Genomic DNA, 27,150 nt, shown 5'->3' with positions numbered 1-27,150 from the left:
CTGCACTTAGAGGGCGCCGTCTCTTTCTCTATTCCATTGTTTCCTAGAGCTACTTCTTGCTTTAAGACTGGCAGCCCTTTAGGGTACAGCCTGTACTGCTGATCCCCCTCACGGACCACCTTGATGATCTACAAAGACCCTGAACTTCTCATCGAGGATACTGGTGTGTGGATATACCCAAAACTCACACAAAAATCGATATACTTTGGCTATATAAAGACGACCAATCTTTTATACTAACATTTTGTGATCATACTACAATATATTTTTGGGATCCCCAGTGAGCGCCATATTACCCTCCTCTGCTGCCTTTGTAAACAAGACAGATCACCATTCTGTGACAAGGAAAGGATGTGATCCTGCGTTTCGGTTAAGCAGGCATGCCCTAGGAACACATTTAACTCTTTGATCGCCCCTGTTAACCCCAGTGTAATTAATACAGTGACAGTGCATATTTTTAGCACCGATTACTGTATTAGTATCACTTTTAGTGTCAGATTTGTCCAGCTCAATGTTACAGTCCTGCTATAAGTCACGGATTGCTGCCATTTCTAGTAAAAAATAAAAAAAAATCCATAAATCTATCCCATAGTTGGTAGACTAGCAGAATACATATTTGTTAAAATTTATGAAGACATTTGATTCTTTAATTATTTTTATTTTTTTTATTGGATAATTGTTTTTTTTTTTCTTCAAAATTTTATTTCTTTTTTGGTTATAGCGCAAAAAAATAAAAACCGCAGAGGTGATCAAATACCACCAAATGAAAGCTCTATTTGTGGGGGGGGGGGGGGGGGGGGGGAAGGATATCAATTTTATTTGGGTAAAGCGTTGCCTGACCGTGCAATTGTCAGGTAAATTAACGTGGCGCCTTATTACAAAAACTGTCCCAGTCATGAAGTGGGTAAACCTTCCAGAGGGCAAGTGGTTTAAGCGCACACCAAAGCATTGCCTAAATTTAGTCAAAACCCCTTCTAGTCCACCCAGGTATATTTAACATTTTGTAATATTTTTTGTTTTACATTAGATTATTCCTGAAATGAGAAACGTCTTATATTACTCCCTGTGACATCATCACCAGGCTTGTAAAATTCTTGAAGGAGCAGCTGCTGGGAGACGAGTCGCTGTTAACAGAGGCATAGCTCCAGAACTACATCTTCCAGGAGCCCTTTCCCTTTACCCAGCGTGTGGGCCGACTCAGAGTCAAAACAGTAGCTTTGTTTTGCTGGGAAGAAATCAATTTATGCACATATAATGGGAAAGTGGGGAACAGACAGCAGGGCTGTCAATCCTGAGCAGGATTTCAGTGGCTCAGAGGCACTATTTTAAGCCCAAACAAGGTGCTAGCTGCACAATGGATTTCTGGCAGGTCAACAGAGAAATTTTCCCGTACTTGAAGCTTTTTTAACTACTTCCAGCCCAAGGACATCATATGACATCCTGGACTTTGAGTGGAGATATTTAAATGATGCCTGCAGCTGCAGGCATCATTCAGATATCATCTTTTTTCGGTCAGTGATTCTGCGCACCATAAGAACGATCATAGCAGCAGTTCAGCCGCTTGATCGTTCTTGCAGGAGGGGACATCCCACGCGCTCTTTGGGCTCACCCGTATGGTCGGCAAGCCAGAGAACGAATCATTCACCGGCGGAAGTTGCTCAGAGATTTCTGGTGACCAGATGGTCCCCAGTCATCTCTATGAACCTCGGAGGCCTGGGCACGACGGTATGACGTCACATCCAAGCCAATGAATGTAAACAATGCCGGGGACTCGGCTGGAAAGGCCAAGGGTTTTTTTTTTTTTTTTATCTCGGCCTTTCCAGCCTGGAGGAGAGATGTGGGGTCTATAATAAAGGAGGACCTGTCACATACTATTCCTATTACAAGGGGTGTTTATATTCCTTATAATTGAAATAAAAGTGATCAAAATATTTTTTTTAAGTGTTAAAAAAAAAAAAAAAAATGTAAAGTGCCCTTGTCCCCGCGTGCCCGCGTGCTCATGCACAGAAACACATTTTTGCGTTTGAAAAATTCCTGCGCAAATACGGTGGGACATAAAAAGTTACAACAACTGGTCTGGAGCCAGGTATTATATGCATAAAGATAAAATAGGCTCCAAATTAGCCACCAAATTGTCTCCCAAATCACGCCTTATGGCCTTCCCCAAGATAAAGCTACCAACCGGCACCCTGACACAAAATCCGCAGAGCATTCTAGAATGCTTCCAAGATTTCTACGCCTCTCTATATAAAGACAACAAACCCAGCCCTCTCCCAAATATTGAGGAGTTCCTAGATTCCATTCCCCTGCCTAAACTCACCGGAGATCATGCGGAGCTACTAGATCTACCCATTACGGAGTCGGAGGTCCTGGAGACTATACGCAAGCTCAAGTTAGGTTCCGCTCCTGGCCCTGACGGCTTCTCAGCCGGCTACTATAAAAAAATTTCCAATATCCTAGCGCCTTACTTAGCCAGATTTTTCAATTCTTTTAGTCATGGTACTCCCCTGGATAAAGCCTCCAACCTGGCATACATTTCGGTCATTCCGAAACCCGGAAAGGACCCGTCCTTAGTAAGCAATTATCGCCCGATCTCTTTGATCAATAATGATCTCAAACTTTTAACGAAAATAATGGCTAACCGTTTATCCTCTTTCATTGCTCAGTATGTTCACCGGGACCAAGCAGGCTTTATCCCGGGGAGACAAGGCCCGGACAAAATCAGAAGAGCTATTGATATAGTGTCTCTCCTTAACTCTCAATGGGATGGAGGACCCAAGCAAGAAGGGTTCCTCCTTTCCGTTGACTTACAAAAAGCGTTCGACACGGTCACCTGGCCCTATATCTTTGCGGTCCTTGGGAGGTGGGGCATGGGTCCGAACTTTTTAGGCACCTTGAAATCGCTCTACTCTAATCCCAACGCCCAAGTACGACTGCAAGGCAGGTACTCGGACACGTTCACTATTGAGAAAGGCACTAGACAGGGGTGTCCGTTATCACCCCTGATTTTTGCTATAGCCATTGAGTCCCTAGCCATAGCCATTCGCACGAACCCAGACATAAGAGGAGTTTCATGTGGTGCTCAGGAACATAAATGTGCCCTCTTTGCGGACGACCTTCTCCTTTTCATCACATCCCCCCTTATCTCTACTCCCAACATCCTTAAACTCTTGGAGCAATTTGGTAGAGCCTCTGGTCTCAAAGTCAACGTTGCTAAATCTGCCGCTCTGAACATATCTATCTCTCCAAACCTTCTCACAAACCTTCAAAATCACTTCCCGTTTACCTGGAACTCATCAGCTATTCCCTATCTAGGAATAAACCTGACTACCAGTTATGATAAATTATTTTCCAGTAACTTCCCCCCCATGTTCAAAAAACTTGAAGCCGACATGGCGATATGGTCAAAATATGATCTATCCTGGCTGGGCCGCGTAAATTCTATTAAAATGACTCTATTGCCCCGCTTGCTTTATCTTTTCCGCTCTCTGCCAATTCCTATCAGGAAAGCCCAAATTATGCGTTTCCAATCCTCCGTCCTGAAATTTATTTGGGGTTCCAAGGGTAGGAGATGTTCCAAAGACATTCTCTATAGACTCAAGACCCAAGGGGGCCTAGCTTTGCCCAATATTTGGTGGTACTACCAAGCTGCGCAGATAGCCCAAATATCAACAGTACACTCGCAAAACCCCAAACCAGATTGGCTTCTCATGGAGAGGATGGCGACACCGAATCACACAATCGACTATCTACTCTGGTCTAAACCGCGTTTGCGGCCAGCGATATTGGCCCCCACCCTCTCTCACTCTATGTCATTGTGGGATAGGCTCCAAATGCACTCAGCCCTGGTCTCCCCCATGCGGCCACTTGCCCATCTTTTTAATAACCCAGAATTCCCGCCCGGACAAAATATTACAGCATTTAGGTGGTGGGTAGGCAAAGGCTTGTACAGGATCGGACATTTCCTGCATACTACAGGACCTCTCACACTGGCGTACTGTGTGAGCAAATTAGAAATGCCCCCCACTGAGCGATATAGACTATTACAAATTTCTCACTTCCTTCGATCCAAATGGCCTCTAAACTCTACACCCCCTCTACCGACTCCTTACGAAATATGGTGTGGCAATATGCTGGATCAGAGGGGTGGTATCTCCATTATTTACAACTCTCTAGCCAAAAATGCCAACAAGCCATTATATGCCCGACTTTGGGAACAAGATCTGGCAGTAGAGTGGGACCTACCCAAATGGTATTCTCAATTTCACAGATCATTCAAAAATATTATGAATATTTCTCTAATGGAAGCTAGTATTAAACTCATGGTACGTTGGTATCTAGTACCGACCACACTGGCCAAGATTTTCCCGGACGCTTCCCCTTTATGTTTTAGGGGTTGCGGGCTTACTGGCTCCCTATTTCATATTTGGTGGACCTGCCCCAGGATACGGAAATTCTGGAACAATTTTTTCCACCTGTTGAGGAAAATTACGGGTACACCTATCCCACAGATACCCGAGATAGCACTTCTTAATGCCAGTGTGGACGGAACTCCCAAACACACCCAAGCCTTAATTTTCTATATGCTCTTAGGTGCTAGAATTACTATAGCTAAACATTGGAAAAGATCCACGGTACCCATGCACGACATGAAAAGGAAAATTTCTTGGATCATGGCCCAAGAAAAAATCGTTGGTACACTACTGGATAAAACCCACAAATTCCAATTGATCTGGGAACCATGGGCGAATTATGTCGGAATTCCTATAATTCCAGGGACTTAGATTTCTAAGGCTGCTCCTATCCGACTGGATGACCTTCTCTCCTTATCCTCCCCAATTCTCACCCTTCTTATGGACCTGCTAGCCCTCTCTTTCTTCCCTACCTTCTCTCTCTTTCTAATTCTGTTCCTTTTCCCTCTCTCTCTGGCTTAGATGGTTTGTTCCAGTGTTTTGATCTCTTGTATCCAGATACGACAGCAGGCAGAAGCCCCCTGGCACAGCTAGGTATCCTCACGCTCACACCGAGTTGGCTCTGGACTTTCAGTTCAGCACTCCTGTTACAGGTGTAGGTTCCTCTCTGACCCCTACACACAGCGATTGATTAGTCGATTGACCTTTGGTTTATCTATGTGCTAGATATAGGAGATAGGCAGCCCACTGCTGCACTGTCTCTTGCGGGCCATTCGGAGATGGGGTTGGAGTGAGAGGCCGTCTCCACAGTGTGCTCCCCTTGGGGTGGGGTACGGCTTCCCCCCAGCATTCCATCTTTCTATCAGGTATAGGTTATAGCCTGAGGCTTCTTTAGTGCATAATCCTCATAGTTACCTTTCTGGATTGTTACTCCTATTTCAATGTAAATGTGACTGTTTTCAACTTTATGTAACGCCTGTTAAACACTGGTACGTCATTATGCACCCCCTGACTTTAAAAAGGGGAGGTGCTATCTTTTACTTGTTTTGTTTTTATTTTGTAAAATTTAATAAAAATCATTGAAAGAAAAAGTTACAACAATTGCCATTTTATTCCTTAGAGTTTCTGCTAAAAAAAAACTAAAAAAAAAACATAATTTTTTTGGGTTTCTGATAAAATTATTTGTACATTTAGCAGGAGTGCCAGAATAGTCCCAGTATGGAAGTGGTTAAAGAAGTGAACCATGGGGAGGTGTGCATGTATTGAAAATTATATACCCAATATGTTTGATTTTTGCCCTGATGTACACTGTAAGCCTTTTGATGCACTGGTAAGAGAAAATAATGTACACACAAATACAGGATAATAATACAGTTATAATCTTTACTGATATTTGCTGTGATTGTCATAAAAAAAAAAAATTAAAATTAAAAGAAGAACTAGTTCAACATTAATGTGTTTTAACCACAAGACATGGGAGCCATTTCATGTCAAAGATGATGAGATCTACAGACATTGTTCCTTTCCCGTGTGCACACGCTGATGTCTGATCAGACAGGTTTTCAAAGAAAATCATTTGCCGCACTCCGAACAGGAATATGGCTTTTCTCTGGTGTGAAATAAGATCTGCTGTGGTGGAAAAACACTTTTCACAGTCTGTGCAGGAATACGGCTTCTCTCCGGTGTGAACTCTCTTGTATGTTGGAAATACATGTCCCTCACTCCTGGCTAGGGATGACTTCAGGCGTGTTCGTATGGAACACGTGCAGAGCCCACCAAGAAGTCGGTGCAGTGCTGCGATAATCCCAGGCAGTGAGATATTGCCCGATCTCTGCAGCAGCACATCGGGACAATGTCTCACTGCCTGTGATTAGCGCAGCGCTGCACCGACTTCCTGGCGAGCTCTGCACGTGTTCCATGCGAACACGCCTGAGCTCATCCCTACTCCTGGCATAAATACAGCTTCTCTCTGGTGTGACTTCTCTTGTGTGTAAAGAGAATCTCAGAAAAGCAAAAACATTTCCCACACTCCCAGCATGAAAAAGGCTTTTACCTCATGCAACATGTTTTAGCAAGTCCATATTTTTGAAGAACATATTTAGGGCCAAAAGCACAGTTTCCACAGTCTGTATAAGAATACAGTTCTCTCCAGGGTGACTTCATTGCCGAGAAAAAACATTTCCCACACTCCCAGCCTGAAAAAGGCTTTTACCCCATGTGACATGTTTGGTGTTTAGTAAGTCCGTCTTTGTCATGAACAAATTTCCTTATGTTGGGCTAAGAGCACATCTGCGTTTTCTTATGCTCGGACAACACAGTGAAACATTTTCCATATTTAGGTTATGAATATGGCTTCTCCCCAGTGTGTGTCTTCTCATGTCTTTTAAGACTAGCCAATATGGAAAAACATTTTCCACATTCCAGACAGGAAAATGGCTTCTCTCCCGTATGGACACGTTGGTGATAGACCAAGGCTTGTTTCCTGGGAAAACATTTTCCACATTCGGAACATGAAAACGGCTTCTCTCCGCTGTGCGTTACCTGGTGCACTGCTACGGATGATTTCTGTGCAAAGCATTTCCCACATTCAGGACATGAATACGGCTTCTCTCCAGTGTGCGTTCTCTCGTGTTTAATAAGAATGGACAATAGGGAAAAACACTTCTCACATTTTGAACAGGAAAAGGGCTTTTCCCCCGTGTGACGTCTCTGGTGGGCCATAAGAGAATATTTCGAAGAGAAATCTTTCCCACATTCGGAACACGTAAATTCATTCATTCCGTTGTGAGTTTTCTGATGTTCAGTAAGAACTTTTTTAGAGGAAAAACATTTCCCACATTCCACACAGGAAAATGGCTTCTCTTCCATGTGTACATGTTGATGGTCCATCAAGGCTCCTTTACGGCGAAAACATTTTCCACATTCAGAACATGAAAACGGCTTCACTCCGGCGTGAATTCTCTGGTGCATTATTGCAGATGATTTCTGTGTGAAGCATTTCCCACATTCAGGACAGGAGAATGGCTTCTCTCCGGTGTGCGTTCTCTCATGGTTAATAAGAACAGGCAATAGGGAGAAACACTTCCCACACACCGAACAAGAATAAGGCTTATCCCCGGTGTGACTTCTTTGGTGTGTTTTAAGATAAGATTTAGAAGCAAAATCTTTCCCGCATTCGAAACATGAAAAGGTCTTCATTCTACCGTGAGTTCTCCGATGTTCGATAAGGACTTTTCTACAGGAAAAACTCTTCCCACACTCTGAACAAGAGTAGGGCTCCCGAGGTTCCTCAGCTGGGTGAGACCCCTTGTTTGAAGAAAGATGAGCTTTCGGATTTAAATATTTGCAGCTTTCAGAAGATGACAGATTTGCACCATGAGGTGTTGGATGGAGATGTTGGGTAATGGGATTTTCTTCTGAAGAATTGGTTGTGATGTCCTCATCTTCTGTTTTACCAAATGTCGAGATAACAATGATGTTATAGTTTTCGTATTGTTCATCTGTGGGAAATAAGAAGCAACAACTATGTCAAGCTAAAAAAGTTTGGGTAGAGTAGGAAGGGTAATATGTTAGTTTTGCTATTAGAGAGTTTCCTTAACATCCTGTCTGGTAAAACATTAGCAGGACAGGAAGAATCTCTCTAGGGGTCTAACCCTTCCTCACTCCTTTAAATAACTAAAGCTCAGTATACATGCATTTCAATTTGGCCAGTTCAGCATGAACTGGACAAATTTTGGTTCATGTGTACCCCCCCCAGTTCAATAGAAGCTAGTCATTAGATCAGCAACTTTTGAATGGTCTTGTTGGAAAATCAGCATTTAATTGACTGCGCCACTGTACTGTACTTTGTATTCTGTCAAAATACAATAGCACAGAAGGTGAGATCCCTGCATCCACATCACTTGTGCGGGTGGCAGAAAGTTTTTTTCATTGATCAATGAGTTGAATGAACAAAAACTCAAAACACATATACCAAGGGTGCTCAACCTTTTGAAGAACAAGGTCCACTTAAGTCCCGTATTTATTGGCGTATAACACACACTTTTCCCCCCTGAAAATCATTATATGGTTTTGGTAAATCTAAAGGAAATCTATTAGACGAAAATTGTATAATGTATGGCCAGCCTAAGGCTGCTTTCACACTGATACTCTGTGGTTTACTTACACTGTGTGTGCAGCACAGTTCATCTGCAGGTTAGCTGTGCTTTGCCATAGACTTCTATTACATCTTACGGGTGTCGTGCATCTTTCAGAACGCGCACCAAAACCACAGGATATAATAGAAGTCTAAGTCTATGAGTCCAACTAACCCACAGGTGCACTGTACCTGCGGATCAGTGTGGAAGCAGCCCAATAGCATTGTCAGATAGGCCCCTTGCAAAACGATGTGATGTTTAACCACTTCAATACTGGGCAGTTTCACCCCCTTCCTACCAAAGCCAATTTTCAGCTTGTCGCACTTTGAATGACAATTGCGCAGTCATGCAACACGGTACCCAAATGATATCTTTATAATTTTTTTCCCCGCATATAGAGCTTTTTGGTGATATTTTATCACCACTGGGTTTATTTTTTTTGCTAAACAAATAAATAAAAAGACCGAAAATTTTGAAAAATAAATAAATAAAAAAAATGTTTGTTTCGGTTATAAAATTTGGTAAGTAAGTACGTTTTCTCCTTCACTAACAAGCACTGATGAGGCTGCATTGAAGGGGACTGATGAGGTGGCACTAATATGCAGCACTGATGGACACTACTGATGAGCACTCATAGGCTGCACTGATGGTTGGCACTGACAGGCATTACTGAAAGGCACCGATTGGCATCCTTGATCAGCATGGGTTGCCATTCATGATGGGCTCTAGTGGGCATCCTTGATGGGTCTGCACTGATAATTGATGCGCTGATTATCAGTGCAGACCCCTCCTGTCAGGAGAGCCGCTGATCAGCTCTCTTCTACTCGCGCCTTGTCAGCACAAACTGTGGAAAGACGATAAACAGGACTAACTGGTCACTATGTCACCAGCTGTGATTGGTCACAGCTGATCACATGGTAAAGAGCCTACATCATAGGGCCTTTACCAGGATCAGAGATGCGGTGTGTCAGAGCGACACACCGCACCACTGATCCCCACTCTGTGCACAAGCAGCTTATCCTGCTGGATGTCATATGATGCCCAGTGAAGATAACAACCACTTTGTGACAGTCATTCTGCTATATGATGGGCAGGAAGTGGTTAATCACCTCAATACTGTAGTACTTGGAGGGCGTCCATAGATGTTCTCCCAGAACATGCCTAGGTTGCGCTCTGTGACCGCTATGGGCTTTGTCCAATCACAACAGACCTTTACCATGTAATCAGCTGTGTCCAATCACAGCTGACCGCATGTAAACAAGCTCGTCGGTTACCAGCATTCTTTTCCTGATCGGCTGTCACCGTGCGAGGAAAAGAGCCATCATGGCTGACAAGGGGCACATTTAAAATGATAATCAGGGCACTGATCATAAATGCCCTGATTATCAGTGCAGCCTCATCAGTGCCCAATCGGCGCAAGCTCATCAGCGCCTATCAGTGACAAAGAAAATTAGGATTTTTTTCTACAGCTTACCTGAAAAATCCTTTTCTTAGAGTACATCATGGGATACAGAACAGCCACAATAACTAACTGTAAAGCAGGGTGGAATATTGGACCCTGTGAGAGCAAATAGGGGTGGAGTGGAAGAACCCAGGGGTTTCCCACCGCCAGTCTTACAATCTGTGCATACCAAGTCCTTCTGGGCCAGGCCAGAGCTACTAGGCTTACGGAATTTCTCTCTTCCCGGATCCTGCGGAGTAGCCTAGGCAACAGCCAGATGGGGTGTGGGGAAGGCATTTCCAGGGAAAAATGATCCCATGGAATTATCAGGGCATCTGCCCCTAAAAACAGCGGGTCCTTGGTTCAGGACACAAAGCTGTCTAGTTTCCTGTTGAACCTGGACGCCAGCAAGTCTACATCCGGAAATCCCCCCCCATCAGTGGCAGATTGATGCAAAGATCTCAGGTAACATCTGCTGGCGACTCAAAGTCTGCCTGCAAATTCTCCACTCCCAGAACACAGCTGATAGGGATGGATCTTTCTGCCCAGGTCAGCATGCAATCCACTTCCTTCTGGGCTGTCTGACTCCTGGTGCCCCCCTGGTGATTGATATATGCCACAGCCGAGGCATTGTCCAACTGGACCCTCATAGGACATCCCTGTAATCTGGAAGTCCAGAAGCTTAGAGCCGAGCAAGCTGCCCGAATCTCTAAAATGTTGACAGTGGCCTCCTCTAGGACTGCCCCCCATCCAGAGAGACTGGCATCGGTCGTCACCACCTTCTAGACCACAGGTAAAAAAAGAACCTTCCTTTTACCAGATTCCTGGTTAACATCCACCAACTGAGACTCTGATGCACCCTCAGCCGAATAAACATGTGCCAGTCCAGAGTCTGGACAGTCTTGTTCCAGACAGACAATGTTGCTCTGAAGTGGTCTGGAGTGGAACTGTGCATAAGGGACTGCTTTGAATGAAGATACTATCTTAGAACTGCCAATACCGGAGCCAATATCTTTGTGAATACCTGAAGTGCCGTGGCTAACCGGATGGGCAGTGCCACAAACTGAAAATGTTGGTCGCCCACCGCAAATCACAGGAAACCTTTAATGGGACCTGCAGATTGGCATGTGTATGTCCTCATGTCTATGGACGCCAGGAATTCCTCCCCGTGTAAGGAGGCTACCACTGAACGAATTGACTCCATTCGGAAAGAACAAATGACCAGAAATTGATTCAGAACCTTGAGGTCCAGAATAAGCCTTACATCTCCATTTGGCTTTGGGATTATGAAAAGAGTAAAAACCCTTGAATCTTTCAATGATTGGAACCTCTAAAATCACTACTGGCAACCTTAGTTGATCTATTGCCTGAAGAAAATACCTCTTCTTTACCGGGCCTATGGGGACGCTGGACCCAAGGAACCAAGAAGGGGGGGGGGGGGGGAGAACCCCGAATTTCTATTTTGTACCCCTGAGACACGGTAGAAATAACCCACCTGTCTCAGATCACTTCTTCCCAGGCGTCTGAGAAGCGTGAGTGGGGGCGTCCCTTCATAAGGAAGGCTTTGGTCTGACCTTAGGGGGGGTCTCTAGGCCCAGGGCTTTTTTCTGCCCCTGGCCTTGATGCTTTCCCCTAGAACCAGACGCCTGAGGACGGCAATACTGCCTCAAATTAGAAGAGCTGGGTACTGAAGCACTAGACACCTTGAAGGAAGGTTGTCTGCTCCTCTTAACTGGTAGAAGCGCACTCTCACCCCCTGAAATCTTCTGGATGTATTTATCCAGGTCTTCTCCAAATAGCTGCTCCCCATGAAAAGGGAAAACCAGCTAGTGATCTTTTGCAGGGTAACTCTGCAGCCCAGCTTTTTAACCAAAGGAACTTCCGCATATGTACTGACAGCAGGGCCTACAGGGACATCTGTTGTATGGTATCCTTAAGGGCATCTACTGCGAAACATAAGGCCTGAGGTAATTCTGTCAAATCCTCTGCAGGTACCCCTTGATCAGGAACAGTCTTAGTTACCCGCTTCACCTGGTCCTTTAAAGACTGACAGATACCGATAGCCGCCACTGCCAGTTGTACAGCAGACCCGGCAATAGCAAATTAAATCTTTAATAAAGACTCCAATTTCTTATCTGCTGAATCCCTAAACACCTGGGCATTATGTACAGGACAGGTAAAGCCTTGTACACATGATCGGATTTTCCTCAGACAAAACCTCAGACTTTTGTCCGAAGGGCATTGGCCAGGAACTTGTCTTGTTTACAAATGGCAAGGAACTGTCGGTCAACAAACACTAACATAGGGACGTGTTTTTTCAGCTCTTTAGCGCCACCCTTTGGGCTCTTTCTGCTAATATTGTGTTAGTAGAAGTTATCTGGGTGATCCCAGTCAGCATACGTGATTTTCTCTAGCAACGGATGCAAGGGAAAAGCCTGCAAACTCTGTGGAGGCCGCAGAGATCCTAAAGAAGTAAAGGAAACTTCAGGGACCTCCACAGGTGGCAATTTGAGACCTGATCAGACCATCTCTGTGAGGGACTGAATCAGCAGTCTCTGGGATTGAGAGGCTGAAAATGGTTCTTCAGAACCTGACTCCTCAGAAGTGGAGTCTGTGGCCTGACCTTCCCCCCGGTCATTCACTGCCACTTCTTCCACATCTTCTGCCCAATCCTGTTCCAATGCAGGTGGGGGCTCAGGTGAAGGGGATCTATCCCGTTTTCTTACCCCTTGGGAAACTGAAGCAATCATACCTGCCATTTTCCCCTCTAGCCCAGTTTAAGCTGATGCCAAGTCATCCTTTGTAACGTAGGTTGAGGCAGAAGCATTAGCTGTTGCTACAATGTCTGACAACCGTAATGGCTCAGACTGGCCAGTTGCCTCAGGTCTTTCAGGATAGTTAAACACAGCAGGTGTAAGGCTAGCATCCTCCAATACCGATGGTGGTGCATTTTCACCCCTTCCTGCTGTGCCTCCCTGGGAAGACATGCCTGAGACAAAAAAAAGTAGAGGTAAAGAAAAGCCCACCTTTATGCACTTCAACCACTCTGTAAATACTACAGCTCTTGCTCCATCCACCCACAGTGACTCACGTGCCCAGCTGACACTGCTCTGTGTCCCCTCCAGCCTGCTTACAAAAGCCTAGGGCTGGAACAGCTTAAAATTGGTCGCTTTCGCCCCTAATGCGCATGTCCGGCATGCACGTTGCTTGTAGCATCCTGTGCAGCTCTCACACGCCTCCAAACGTGCACATTCTTTTATGCCATTCCTGCGCATGTGCATGCCCCCCTCTGACCACAAACAGCAGCGGGAAAGGGCCACTGAAGGCACCGGGGTAATAAATAGATGCACAGGGGCGGGGGAATCTGAAGAACCGCCCACCTCCTGAGAGGATCAACCTGGCTGGAAGCTCCACAGAAAAGCGCTGCTGTCCGCAATACCACTGCCCCCAGTGGACAAAAAAAAAAAATTATGACACCTAGTTCTAAAAAAAGGTAAGAGACTGAAAATACATCTTATGGTTTAACAAGTGCAAAAAAGCTTTAAAACACTTACTAGTCCCGCCGCAGGATTCTGCTTAAAAGCTAGATTCCAATCTTCCCACATCAGGGCGGGTCTCTGTCTCTTGGACCTTAAAGGACCTGTCCCCTTGAATATAGGGCCACTCCCTTGGACCTGTAAAGCACCCTGCTGGAACTCCTTTGGGATATTTTTTCTTACCAAGGATCTGGATCCCCGGGGTCCATTGCCCAAAGGGTCACATTGCATGCAATACCTCAAGCTTATTGTGAAACGAGGTTCGGGTACCATCCATTTTAGTGCATCACCGTCCGGATGGATACGATTATATAGCCCTTTAAATACTTCAGGATTTGTTCCAGGACCATCTTCTCATGGAGAGCTTCTCCAAACTGTGACCATCACCTTACAAGACACTGGTGAAAAAACCAAGGTACTTCCTGTGTAGGAGGGGTTATATAGGGAATGACTTCCTGTCTTTTTTTTTGGTTTGCCAGTGTCCATTTACCTATAGGTGGCGTATAACCCAGTTAGTTATTATGGCTGCTCTGTGTCCCGTGATGTACGATAAAGAATAGAATTAATAAGAATTACTTATTTGCAAAAAAAAAAAAAAGTAAGTTCTTTTTCATTTGTTTAGCAAAAAAAAACAAAAAACTAAAAACTCAGTGGTGATTAAATACCACCAAAAGCTTGCTCTCTCTTTGTCTCAAAAAATTATAACATTTTCATATGTGTACAGGATGGGGGTGAAAGTGAAGTGGTTATTAAAATGACCTATTTCTCTTTCAGCTTCTGCTGGCATCACTAAGCTGTTAGAAAGGTTCCCAACCCAGGCGGAGTGATACCAAATACACTTTGCCTGGGACAGAAGTCGGCGCTACAGAGGAAGCATCGGTTTATGCGGCGCCTCCTCTCTCAGCACCCACTTGCTTCCTCCAGCGCTGGTTCCATGTACACGATACTCTGGGGTGACAACCCACGATTTGGGCTCGCCGACCTGCCATCCCAGAGAATGAGGCTGCAGCCACATCAGAGGGCTCCGTGGGTCACATGTGGCCCATGTGCCACTGGTTGAGCACCCTTGATGTATACCTAGCTTAAGAAAAATAAACAAACGCAACTATATAGAGGGAGATCATAGCTAAAGGAGATTTTTAGTGCATATAGCATATACAAAGTTTTCAAGCTGATTAGTAAATTCACACAAATACAGTAGATTAGTTGTATAAAAACCCATCATGCTAGCCTTTCTTTTACATTTGAATACATTTCTAACTACCTCTGCTCCTGTGTTACATATCTTGGCCTTACAAATGTGGTCCTCATTAAGAGGAAAAAGATTTCTTTTGATCACATATGGAAGGTAAGTAAGTATAGGGCAGCCAGTAAACTGGACACATTTCGCAGAAGGGGATCTGCTTCTTCAAGTAAATATTGGAAATGCTTTTCTTATATCTCGGTGACAGTCTCAGAATGCCTTTGCACGGGATTATAGGAGATACAAAGGAGGTATTAAATAAACTCCTAGCATAGAATTCCTTCACCTGTATAGGCCAAAAGGGGATGATCAGCTTGTGACTTTCCTCCTCCCTGTTCGCATTGAGGGATTACGTCAGGGTTTCTCAACCAGGGTTCCTCCAGAAGTTGCTGGGAGTTCTTTGAGCAATTTTTACCTCTCAGATATGTTCCCACTGACACCATTGATTTTTTTTAGTCATCTGTAAAGGGGTAATTCTTCCCACTGACCACCACACTAATGTATCATGAGTTTTAATATAGTAATTTTTAGTAGGGGTTTCCTGAGATCAGAAAGTTATTTCAAGGATTCCTTTGTATTGAGAAGGTTGAGAAAGGCTGGATTACGTGAATCCCCAATGCACCCGCTCATCTTTGAATGGCAATAGAGGGAATACTACTCCAGGGTCAGAAGGGTCTTGTATGAATTTACTATTTTACAGTATCCGATTTACCAGCCTAATAATCCATTCTGGAAAATTTCTTAAAATCTCTGCAATAACTTTCACTGGACCTTTACAGATACTATTATATTATAAACAACTGCATTTAGTGATTATTACTCACTTGTGCTGATTACTGTGGGGATTTCTTCTTCTTTAATCCTCACAGGACCTCCTTCTTCCTTCTCAGCTTTGACCCCTCTCTGAATGTCTCCAGGATCTGTGAATAAAGAGGAGAGTAAAACCCCCTGTACTAAGATGCATGAGAGACCCCAGAGAGTGTGTGTGGAGGGAGACTGGTCACGTCTCTTGGTTGGTACCACAAATGAGGCTGGGGTCTTCCCCACTGGGAAAATACTATCTCCCCATTACATTCTAATGACAGAAGGGGGGGGGGGGGGGAGGAGAGATTGTTGTAGTGATTGAACAAGGAGAATCTGGGACTCTTCTCTGGATTTAGTGTTTATTACTCACCTGTGCTGATCTCTATAGGAATTTCCTCCACTTTAATTCTCACATGACCATTTTGCTCCTCCCTGGCTTTGATGTCTCTCGGAGTGGCTCTGGTGTCTGTAAATAAAGATGAGAGTGAAGCCCCCTGTACTGAGATGTATGAGAGACCCCAGAGAGTGTGTGTGGGGGAGACTGGTCACCTCTCTTGGCTGGTAACACACAATGACATGATGTGAGGAGGAGAGCCGGAGTCTAATAGAGGCTGATGGCTCCTGACTCCCCCACTGGGCACATACTGTCTCCCCATTACTGTCTACTGACAGGAGGGGGGAGGAGAAGAGATTGTTGTAGTGGCTGAACAAGGAGAATCTGGGACTCTTCTCTGGATTTAGTGTTTATTACTCACCTGTGCTGATCTCTGGAGGGATTCCCTCCTCCTTCTTACATGGGTCATCGTCCACTGTAGACATCTCTTCTTTATCTTCAACTTTAACCACAATCAGGCCATCATTCTAGAGAACGCAGAAAAATATCCACTTAATGATTCGAAGGAATATCTATTTTTTATCTTAAAAACCCTTAGTGCCATCTACCTGATTCTCCTGAGGGATCTCCTGATCTTCCTGTCTGGAGTCCCGGGAATACAGAGGACGGGGACATCTCTCTGGGGGATTTCTGTTACTGGATCCATCTGTAGGAAACACACACACTGACTGAATACATTGTTTCTATGTCTTTATATCAGAGGATGTGTGTATCTAGTTGGATCCTCAATACTCTTCTTCCTTTACAAGAAATTAAAGCCTCCTCTTACCCGGTGATGTGAGGGGCGGCCGGTTCTCCATCATAACGTCCCTGTAAAGATCCTTGTTTCTATATACTTCAACTTTTCTGTATGTATCTGTATATAAAATATAGGGGGGTGTTATAAATCTCACAAAATCATAAAAAAACTTTACCTTTAAAATAATTGTAGATGGCACAGTGTAGTTTGTGACTCTGTCTCGGAGAGGACTGTTCTAGGGCTGCAACTAACAATTATTTTCATAATCGATTAGTTGGCCGATTATTGTTTCGGGGGTTCATTTTTTTTAACTGTAGAACAGTGAAAGTAATATTTACAGTAGTGATTATATTTTTGTACTATAAAGGGCTCATTTTAGTTTTTTTTAACCCCATTATGTTACTGGCCGAAAAATCGATTATGAAAATAGTAATCGATTAATTTCATAATCGATTAGTTGTTTCAGCTCTAGACTGTTCCATTAACAGAAGTCAAAAGCATATATTGCCATTATACATGCCTGTTGAAGGAGTCCGGAGTGGCCCACTGCAAATTATATATATTTATTTTTACAGACATACTTTGCTTATATGTATGCAATTGCTTTAGTAAAGTTCTGGATGTTATTTCAAATATCTAGGAGGTGCTGGTGATGTATGCTTGGAGTGGTGTAGATACCGGTTCCCAGCTGGCAGTCACAACGGCATCCACTTGCTTTAAACCAGGGGTAGGCAACCTGGGGCCCTCCAGCTGTTGCAGAACTACAAGTCCCATCATGCCTCTGGGAGCAATTTTAACTGCCGGCCTTGCAATGCCTCATGGGAAATGTAGTTCCACAACAGCTGGAGGGCCCCAGGTTGCCTACCCCTGTTTTAAGCCATCTCCTAGAATGTGTGTAATGGGGATATTCTACTTGGTTCTCCTAACAGGCAACATGCTCATCACCATAAGAACTAAATATTGTGAATAGTTGTAACTGGAGGGTCAGCATGACAATAAAACCAGTGAGACTACAAGACCCAACAAGTCCTTCCTTGCAGTGATGGTCCTACTTAAGGAGTGTTGATTTTTTTTTTTTTTACCTTATGTTTTGCAGAAGCACATTGTCAATGTGAAACGCATCAACCTATATTCAATGTCCTGGTGGCAATCACTAGTACAGTCCTAATAAACACTGTTGGACCGGCGGTGGTGTACAGCCAAATCCTCTACTACTACTGATGAGAGCTGGGGGCTAGCACCCAGTCCTCTTGGATATTCCACTCAGCTGGAGCAGCTTACCGCTCTCTCTTTTCCCTGCCGGTGGGACAATAGTACCTCATCATTGGTGCTGGCGGGACAAAAGCACCCCCCTTAATTGGCACCCTGTGACCATAGTGTTTCCCCCCCATCATTGGCGCCCGCGGGACAATAGTGACCCCCCTCATTGGTGCTAATGGGACAATAGCACCCCCCCCCCATTGGCACCCTGTGATAATAGTGCCCCCCCCATCATTGGTGCCAACAGGACAATAGCACCCCCCCTCATTGGCGCCGAAGGGAATAGCACCCCCGTAATTGGTGACAGGACGATTGGACCCTGCCAGTGGTGGCAGGGGGACAATAGCACCCCATTATTGGTGTCGGCTGGATGATGAAACACAGTCATTGGCATCAGTGGCATAGTCAGACCCCATCACTGGTGGGATAATAATACTCTATCATTGGTGTCAGTGGGATTAAATGTGTCTCAATGGTTGGGTGTCATTGAATGCGAGCACAATAAAAGCCCACCATTGCATTGGATAACTGACCAGATATCACACTTATACTCTACTCTGAGTGTCAGGAGATCCCTCAGCCCAACACATCCCCTTCATATCCAATATGCCAGGAGCTGGAAGGCACTGGGCTCCTACAGTTTGGGAGATTTAGGGCCGAGTCATACTATAACAGAGCAAGAAAGGCACATTTCCCACACATGAATGCACTGCCCTTGTGAGATGGGATCCCAATGCATCTAGCAAATGCAGCGTTTGCAGCCACCAAATTGCATGTTACTGTAGATGCAGTTTGGCGCAGAGTGATTTGCAAAAGTAGCACCTGCACTCATTTTTGTGTATTCCCGTGCAGTTGGCAGCCCATTGAAAAAAAACACAAAAAACGCACACATTCTGGTGTGACGCAGCCCTTGGGCTCCCAGAAGACCACTCCAAAATATCAAGGAGACCTGTCAGCTAGAAAACTGCACAGGTTATGGCTTTCCAGAGACCTGTGCTGCACAGCCCCGCCCCCGTTATACACATCAGAGGACTTGCAGAAAGTTGACGTGATATGATGCCCCGTCCAGTCCACACTGGACCCCCTTCTTTCATAATAAGAAGACATTATTACCTCCTCCTCCTCACTGGGCACACACTCTCCAAGCTCACACTTCTTTCATCAAGTCAACAATAACCCCTCTCCTAATACTACTTCCGGGCTTCAACAAAATGGCCGCCGTCCCTCTTGCTCTGAGGTCACTTCCTCTTACTATGACTGATCAGCGCCATCTAGTGGTGGCGTTTCATCAGCTTTAGCGACCCGTCAGAATGTGCAACGGAACTGACGTTTCGTCACCGCCATCTTGCTACACCCCCGCTAAAAATAAGTGTAAAATGTAAAACTCCAGTAGGTCTAATAAGATTTTCTTCTCAGTGTATCTTTACTTTGGAGGAGTGCGGAGTGTAGCACGATGGCGGCGACGGAACGTCACATCCGCACACATTCTGACGGGTCGCCTAATCTGACGAAACAGTGTCTCTCTACCTCCATAAGTAGGTTCTGGGCCTCTACTCTACAAAACCGTCTAATCATGCCGCTGGGCGTCAATAAGGTAAATCAGGCTGGTTCACCAGGGCTGTGCAGTACTGCAGAGCGGAAGTGAGGAGTGTTTCCGGTGTGGGCGGAGCACAGAGATGATAGAGAGGAGATAGACAGATGTGTGGTGTTGGTGGGTTCATACATTATCCAGTCTAGGCTACAATGATAATTATATCTCAGTACTGAATTATCATTATTATTATTCTCTGTAGAGCAGCCAGATTGTAGGTGTCATTGTCCTGGTGCAGATCAGATGAGAGGAAATGTCTGGTTGTCAACACCTCCCATCTCATCCTTCTGCTGGGATATTATTTATTATACCACTAGAAGTGCTCAACCTTCACAAGAAACTAGAAAAATAATAATAATAATAATATATATATATATATAAAAAAATCACACCTCCCAACTTTTTGAGATGGTAATGAGGGACACCCATCAGCAAAAGGTATGCAGGCATAGGACACACCCCCATTGCCACACCCCCTTAAAGTGGTGTTGCCACAAAAAAAAAGCTTAAAATTCATAAAAAAATAAATAATTGGAAACAATTTTTTTACTCACCTCTAAATGCCTGTTGCTAAGGGGTCCCTCGTAGTCTGCCTCCTTCATTCCCTGGGCTGGTGACATCACTTCCCCTCGCGCCGCACAGTCATCTGGGACCTGTCACGTGTCACGGATTGCGGCGCTGCTCGCGCAGTGGGTGCCCGGCTGTGAAGGCACAGCCGGGTGGCCAGAGTAAGAATGCCGGAACCGCAAGCGGAGCAGGGAGCGAGGCGGGGGGGGGGGGGGGGGGGGGTCTTCGTTCTCCCACATCGCTGGACCCTGGGACAGGTAAGTGTCTGATTATTAAAAGTCAGCAGCTGCAGTATTTGTAGCTGCTGACTTATTTTTTTTATTTTAGGGGGCACACCACTTTAAGGGAGAATTGTACAAAAAAAAACCCAAGACTGGTTAAACACACAAGTGCTTTTTTTACCACTACTATTCCTTTATTGAAGTAGGACACATTTTTAGGGACTTTAAGTGAAGACATGACCTGGTAAGGCCAATTATTCCATCCCTTGGGACTTTGAGTGAAAATGTGGCCCGGTGAGGTCACACATTTCCATCCTTTTTATAAATTGAGAAGGGGAGAGAGCAAATAGGTGGCACTTTGAGTGAGGCATGTGGTTGCACAAGAGTAGCTTGGAATTTATTGATTGCCATAAAGGTACAAACAGGATACAACATATAAAGACACGTTGAGATAATACAAAAAGGTAATACAGGCATACCCCACTTGTAAGTACGCAATGGGGTTTATTTACTAAAGCTGGAAAGTGCAAAATCGGGCTCACTTCTACATAGAAACCAACGAGCTTCTAACCCCAGCTTATTCATTTAAGCTTTGGAAATAAAACCTAGAAGTTTGTTGGTTTCTATGCAGAAGTGAGCCTGATTTTGCACTTTCCAGCTTTAGTAAATAAACCCCATTATGTACTTACAAGTGGGGTATGCCTGTACAGCAAATCTTAGTCATAACTTGGATATCGCATGATATAGCAAACAATACGTTTCCAGAGTGCACCAACAGCACGGTTTGAATAAAAAACAAAATACACAGTAATGCCTGCAATACAGTAATAGTAATGCCTGCAATACAGTAATACATAGTAATGCCTGCCTCTGGCCTCATTGATCCCAGAATGAGGTATTAAAAATCAGCTTATAAAACTATATGTATTGATGGGAAACATAACATGTGGCAGCTCTACGCGTTTCGTGGCTGGGCCACTCATCAGGAGAAAGCACTTGGTGTAGCTATAAGTAAACATATTAATATTAGCTTAGGTAATATGATAAATGCAAATATCGACAGGAGTGATACTAGAAACCCCCATACCAAATGCAAGTGAACTTACTCGAGTTCATGTAGGGGTGGTGTGGTGCTGGGCAACATAAGCCATCCAAAAGTACTCCCAACCCGGGAGCCGCGGCAGGCGTCTCAGTGGGGGCACCCCACGAGCATCAACCAGAGCAGGCATGGGCCAGAGGCAGACCTAAATGTGGGGTGAATATGTAGGGTGAACCAGAGTATTCACTGCGGTAGAATGTGGGGCATGGGGAAGTGAATGGAAGGATCTGTGCTAGAGAAATGGAGTTGATAGTGAACCATAGAGGTGGTGGGGTGGAGGAAAGAGTGAAAGGAACAAGTTACCACCAGTGATAACAGGGAAGTGCAAGTGAGAATCATCGACAAAAAGGAAAACACCTCAATACCTGTTATACTCTGGTTTACCCTACATATTTGGTATGGGGGTTTCTAGTCTCGCCCTGTCCATATTTGCATTTATCAGATTAAATAAGCTAATATTAATATGTTAACTTATAGATACACCAAGTGCTTGCTCCTGACGAGTGGCCTTCCAGCCATGAAACGCGTAGAGATGCCACATGTTGTTTCCCCATCAATACATACAGTTTTATAAGATCATTTTTAATACCTTGTTCTAGGACCAATGAGGCCAGAGGCTCTGCAGGCATTACTATGCATTACATTTTTTTTATTCAAACCGTGCTGTTGGTGCATTCTGGAAAGTTATTGTTTGCTATATCATGTGATATCCAAGTTATGACTAAGATGTACTGTATTATCTTTTGTATTATCTCAATGTGTCTTTATATGTTGTATCCCGTTTGTACCTTATGGCAATTAATAAATTCCAAGTATGTTCACCAATAGGGATGAGCTCAGGCGTGTTCGGATGGTCCACGTGCAGAGCCCGCCAGGAAGTCGGCGCAGTGCTGCACTAATCACAGGCAGTGAGACATTGCCCGATCTCTGCAGGCGCACATCGAGGCAATGTCTCACTGCCTGTGATTAGCGCTGCGCCAACTTCCTGGCAGGCTCTGCACGTGGACCATGCGAACATGCCTGAGCTCATCCCTATTCACCGAGTTACTCTTGCGCAACCACGTGTATCACTCAAAGTCCCACCCCTTTGCCCTCTCCCCTTCTTGACTACTATTCCTTTATATTGGCTTTTGGAATTTACAAATGCAGCAATTTAGAAATCATATGAAAGGTTTAGCACTGGGAAACACATTTTGATAGATAAAAAGTGCAGTTTATATAAATCTATATGGATCAGACCAAAATGAGGGACAAAATGAGGGAATGAGGGACATTGCTCCAAATCAGGGAAAATTGGGAGCTATGTATACACTAAGCAGCCACTTTGTTAGGTACACCTGTTCAGTTGCTTGGTAACACAAATTGCTAATCAGCCAATCACATGGCAGCAGTTCAATGCATTTAGGCATCTAGGCATGGTGAAGACGACTTGCTGAAGTTCAAACCAAGCAGTGAAAGTTTCAGCCAATCAGGGCACAGAGCACTATTAGAGTCATGATTGGACACTGTCAGCCCATCAGTGCTCCATTTTCAAAAGGAGTTAGACATGGGAAAGTGTGCATGTATTGCAAAGGATATACCTAATATATTCGATTTTTTTCAACATACTGGTAGTGAGAAAATAACGTAGACACAAATATCGGATGATAATATTATAATTTTACTGGCATTTGGTGTGATGGTGATAAAAAAAGGAGCTAGTTCAGCAGTGAAACCCTCAATCTTTGGTGTTTCAACATGACAAGACATGGGAGTCATCTCATGACAAAGATGAGGATCTAGAGTCACTGGTTAAAAGAAGAGGAGATCCAGACATGCCTTCTATCACGTGTGCACACGCTGATGTCTGATCAGACAGGCTTTCCAGGAAAAACATTTTCCGCACTCCGAACAGGAATATGGCTTTTCCCCGGTGTGAGTTTTCCGGTGTGAAGTAAGATTTGCCGTGGTGGAAAAACTTTTTCCACAGTCTGTGCAGGAATACGGCTTCTCTCCAGTGTGACTTCTCTCATGTGTAATGAGATTGCTTTTCTGAGAAAAACATTTCCCGCACTCGGAACACGAATATGGCTTTTCTCCAGTGTGAGTTTTCCGGTGTGACGCGAGATTTGTAGTGGTGGAAAAACATTTTCCACAGTCGGTGCAGAAATGTGGCCTCTCTCCTGTGTGGCTTCTCTCGTGTATAATGAGATTGCTTTTCTGAGAAAAACATTTCCCGCACTCCCGGCATGAAAAAGGCTTTTCCCCCGTGTGATGTTTAGCAAGTCCATCTTGGTCAGGAACGCATTGCCCTATGTCAGGCGAAGAACACATCTGCGCTTTCTTATGCGTTTTAAGACCAGACATTGTGGTGAAACATTTTCCACATTCAGGACATGAAAACGGCTTCTCACCAGTGTGTGTCCTCTTATGTTTTTTAAGAATGCACGATAGAGAAAAACACTTCCCACACGCTGAACACGAGTAGGGCTCCTCGACTGTGTCAGGCCCCTCGTTAATAGGAAGATGAGCTTTCTGATTAAAACATTTGCCGCTTGCAGGAGATGAGAACGTTTCCCCCATAGTATGGTAGGTGACGGGATCACAGAGATCAGGAAAACACTCCCCATGTGTAAAGGAACCAGATGACAGTTCTGCACCATGAGGTGTTGGATGGACATTTTGAGTAATGGGATTATCTTCTGAAGAATTGATTTTGATGTCCTCATCTTCTGTTTTACCAAATGTTGAGATAACAACAATGTTATAGTTTCTGTTTTGTACATCTGTGGCAAATAAGAAGTGACAACTATTTAAGTGTACAGTATGTCAAGCCAAAATATATCTTTGGGTACAGTAGGAATGGTTATTTTTCTGTCAGTGTTCCTATTGATTGCTTGCCTGGTAAAACGTCAGCAGGACATGAAGAATGGAGGAATCTCCCTAAGGGAGTCCTGCAAAGACCTATCAGGGGGTTCTAACTTTTCCTCACTCCATACATAATTAAATCTGGGTATACCTGTATTGAAATTTGGCTAGTTCCACAGAAACCAGATGAATTTTGGTCCATGTGTACCCCTCTCTGTTCAAACAGAAGCTGGTCATTAGACCAGTTTCTTTTGAACGGTCCTGATGGACAACCAGCATTTGATCAGCTGCTGCAACGCTGATCTGTGTATTCAGAAAGGGAGGAGCCACCGTACCTGCTTGTCTGGGTACGGGAACCTGTGAGTTTTTTTTTTTTACTCAACATGTATGTCTAGCTTAAAGTGGTTGTAAACCCTTCCATGGGCCCAAAGAAGTTATTGGCATCTTGGTGATACACAGAGATGAAACAAATCCTCCTACATAAGTTGTACCTCATTATCTGCAGTCTTCTCCTCTATACAGCCATTCAAAATCCAGAACTTAAAAAGCTTGTCTGAGCAAACAGAAAAAAGGGGGGCGGAGAGCTGACGTTATACTCTGCAGAGCTCAGTGGGGGGGGGGGGGGGGGGGGAGACTAAAGCAAATTGGAGGGAAGGAACACCCGCCTCTTCAGCACCACACAGAGGAACAAAGCTGAGGCTGTCAATCAGCTGGAGGTCCCTCCCCTGTCACCTTTTTTCTCTTGGTTTCATTAAAACTTGTCAGAAGCGATTCATACTGATAGCAGAGGAATGACGCAGCAGACAGTATTGACACTTAGGGTTTATTTACTAAAGCTGGAGAGTACGAAATCAGGCTCACATCTGCATAGAAACCAATCAGCTTCCAGGTTTTTGTGCCAAAGCTTAATTGAACAGTGAGTTTAGAAGCCGATTGGTTACACCAGATTCTGAGTGCACCCGCTTTAGTAAATCTACCACATACTATAGAGGAATATGCTTTGTTCATATTTTATGTCCGAGGTTTACAACCACTTTAGGAAAAAGAAAAAAAAATCAATACACAAATAAATCTATAATATATAATAGATTATAGCTAAGGGGGACGTTTGATGCATATAAGTATTCAAGCAGATCAGTCAATTCACACAAATATAGCAGATTACTTGTAAAAAAAAAAAAAAAAAAAAAAAAAAAAAATCAACCTAATAGTCCATTCTGGATAACCTCTGTAATAACATACTTTCATTAGCCCAAATAAGATAGCATTATATTATACACAACTGTATTTAATAATTATTACTCACTTGTGCTGAATACTGTGGGACTTTCTTCTTCTTTAATCCTCACATGACCTCCTTCTTCCTCCTCCACCTTGATGTCTCTCTGACTGGCTCTGGTGTCTGTGAATAAAGATGGTAGTGAAGCCCCCCGTACTGAGATGTATGAGAGACCCCAGAGAGTGTGTGTGGGGGGAGACTGGTCACGTCTCTTGGCTGGTAACACACAATGACATGATGTGAGGAGGAGAGCCGGAGTCTAATAGAGGCTGATGGCTCCTGACTCCCCCACTGGGCACATACTGTCTCCCCATTACTGTCTACTGACAGAGGAGGGGGGGAGGAGAAGAGATTGTTGTAGTGACTGAACAAGGAGAATCTGGGGCTCTTCTCTGGATTTAGTGTTTATTCCTCACCTGTGCTGATCTCTGGAGGGATCTCCTCCTCCTTACATGAATCATCACCCATTGTGTAAATCTCGTCTTTTACTTCTACTTTATCTCTTATAACTTCACTCTTAAAAGACAAAATAGTACAGATGCTACAATGATGAACTATGACTTTGTATAACTCATTTATTATATTTGTTGAAACATAATCTACCTTTTCCTCCTGAGGGATCTCCTGATCTTCCTGTGTGGAGTCCCGGGAATACAGAGGATGGGGACATCTCTCTGGGGGATTTCTGTTACTGGATCCATCTGTAGGAAACACACACACTGACTGAATAAATATATGCGCATTGGATGCAGGTTTTCCCTGCATCCAATTCACGACAGGCAAGTGTGACCAGCTCTCAGTGGTCTGGGGCGCATTGAAAAGGGGTTCTGTGCGTCTACGAGTCAATTTGAGGTGCGGGTTTAGGCAAAAATTTGGACCCAATTCGCACATGAACCGATGAACAGCGGCACATTGGACCCCAGGCACGAAACCGCGGCCTCATATGTGTGAACCTGGCCTTACAAGAAATTAAAGTCTCCTCTTACCCGGTAATTTAAGGGTTGCCTGGCTCGCCATCATGAAATCCCCATAGAGATCCTTGTGTCTTCTGTAGGTCTCTGTATATGAAATGTAGGGTGGATTATGAATCTCAAAAAGTGTAAAAAAATAAAATAAAAAAACACACACACACACACACACACACACACAACAACCTTAAAAACTTTATCTTAAAAATAAATGTAGATGACGCCGCAGTTTGCGTCTCCTCTGTCTCGCTTGTTTCCATTACCAGACGTCAAAGCATACAGTATATTGCCATCACACATGCCTGATGAAAGAGTCAGTGGGATAATAAGACCTAAACATAGGCGTTTGTGGAATAATAAGTCCCCATTAGGGCTCCAACTAACGATTATTTTCATAATCAATTCATTGGCCTATTATTGTTTCAATTAGATTGATTAATAACCTTAAAAAAAAAAAAGTTAATTTGTTGTTGGGCAGAAAAACACAAATAAATAACACAAATTGCCGCAAAAACGCATTATTACATGCTTTTCTGCAGCTTCTCCATTGAAGTATATTGAACCAAAAAAACAAAATAGCACAGTTTTTGTGTTAAAAAAAAAAAAAAAAAAA

The 27,150-nt window shown here is 44.1% G+C and overlaps 1 protein-coding gene across 1 annotated transcript in view; it reads right to left on the bottom strand.

Moving 5' to 3' along the window:
* Window positions 1-27,150, bottom strand: part of LOC143957205 (uncharacterized) — an 83,055-nt gene that overhangs the window by 21,222 nt on the left and 34,683 nt on the right. Inside the window, 11 exon segments of the mRNA XM_077467350.1 lie at window positions 5,923-6,103; window positions 6,700-7,912; window positions 15,593-15,688; window positions 15,943-16,038; window positions 16,328-16,433; window positions 16,515-16,612; window positions 16,736-16,822; window positions 25,597-25,692; window positions 25,986-26,085; window positions 26,173-26,270; window positions 26,556-26,627. Coding sequence (XP_077323476.1) covers window positions 5,923-6,103; window positions 6,700-7,912; window positions 15,593-15,688; window positions 15,943-16,038; window positions 16,328-16,433; window positions 16,515-16,612; window positions 16,736-16,822; window positions 25,597-25,692; window positions 25,986-26,085; window positions 26,173-26,270; window positions 26,556-26,627 — 2,243 coding nt within the window.

The sequence above is a fragment of the Lithobates pipiens genome, unplaced genomic scaffold, assembly GCF_037356315.1.
Source record: "Lithobates pipiens isolate NorthernLeopardFrog02 unplaced genomic scaffold, aLitPip1_a1.2 Scaffold_51, whole genome shotgun sequence".
Classification (NCBI taxonomy): domain Eukaryota; kingdom Metazoa; phylum Chordata; class Amphibia; order Anura; family Ranidae; genus Lithobates; species Lithobates pipiens.
The sequence above is the reverse complement of the archived record's forward strand: the minus strand, read 5'-3'. Positions and strand labels throughout refer to the sequence as shown.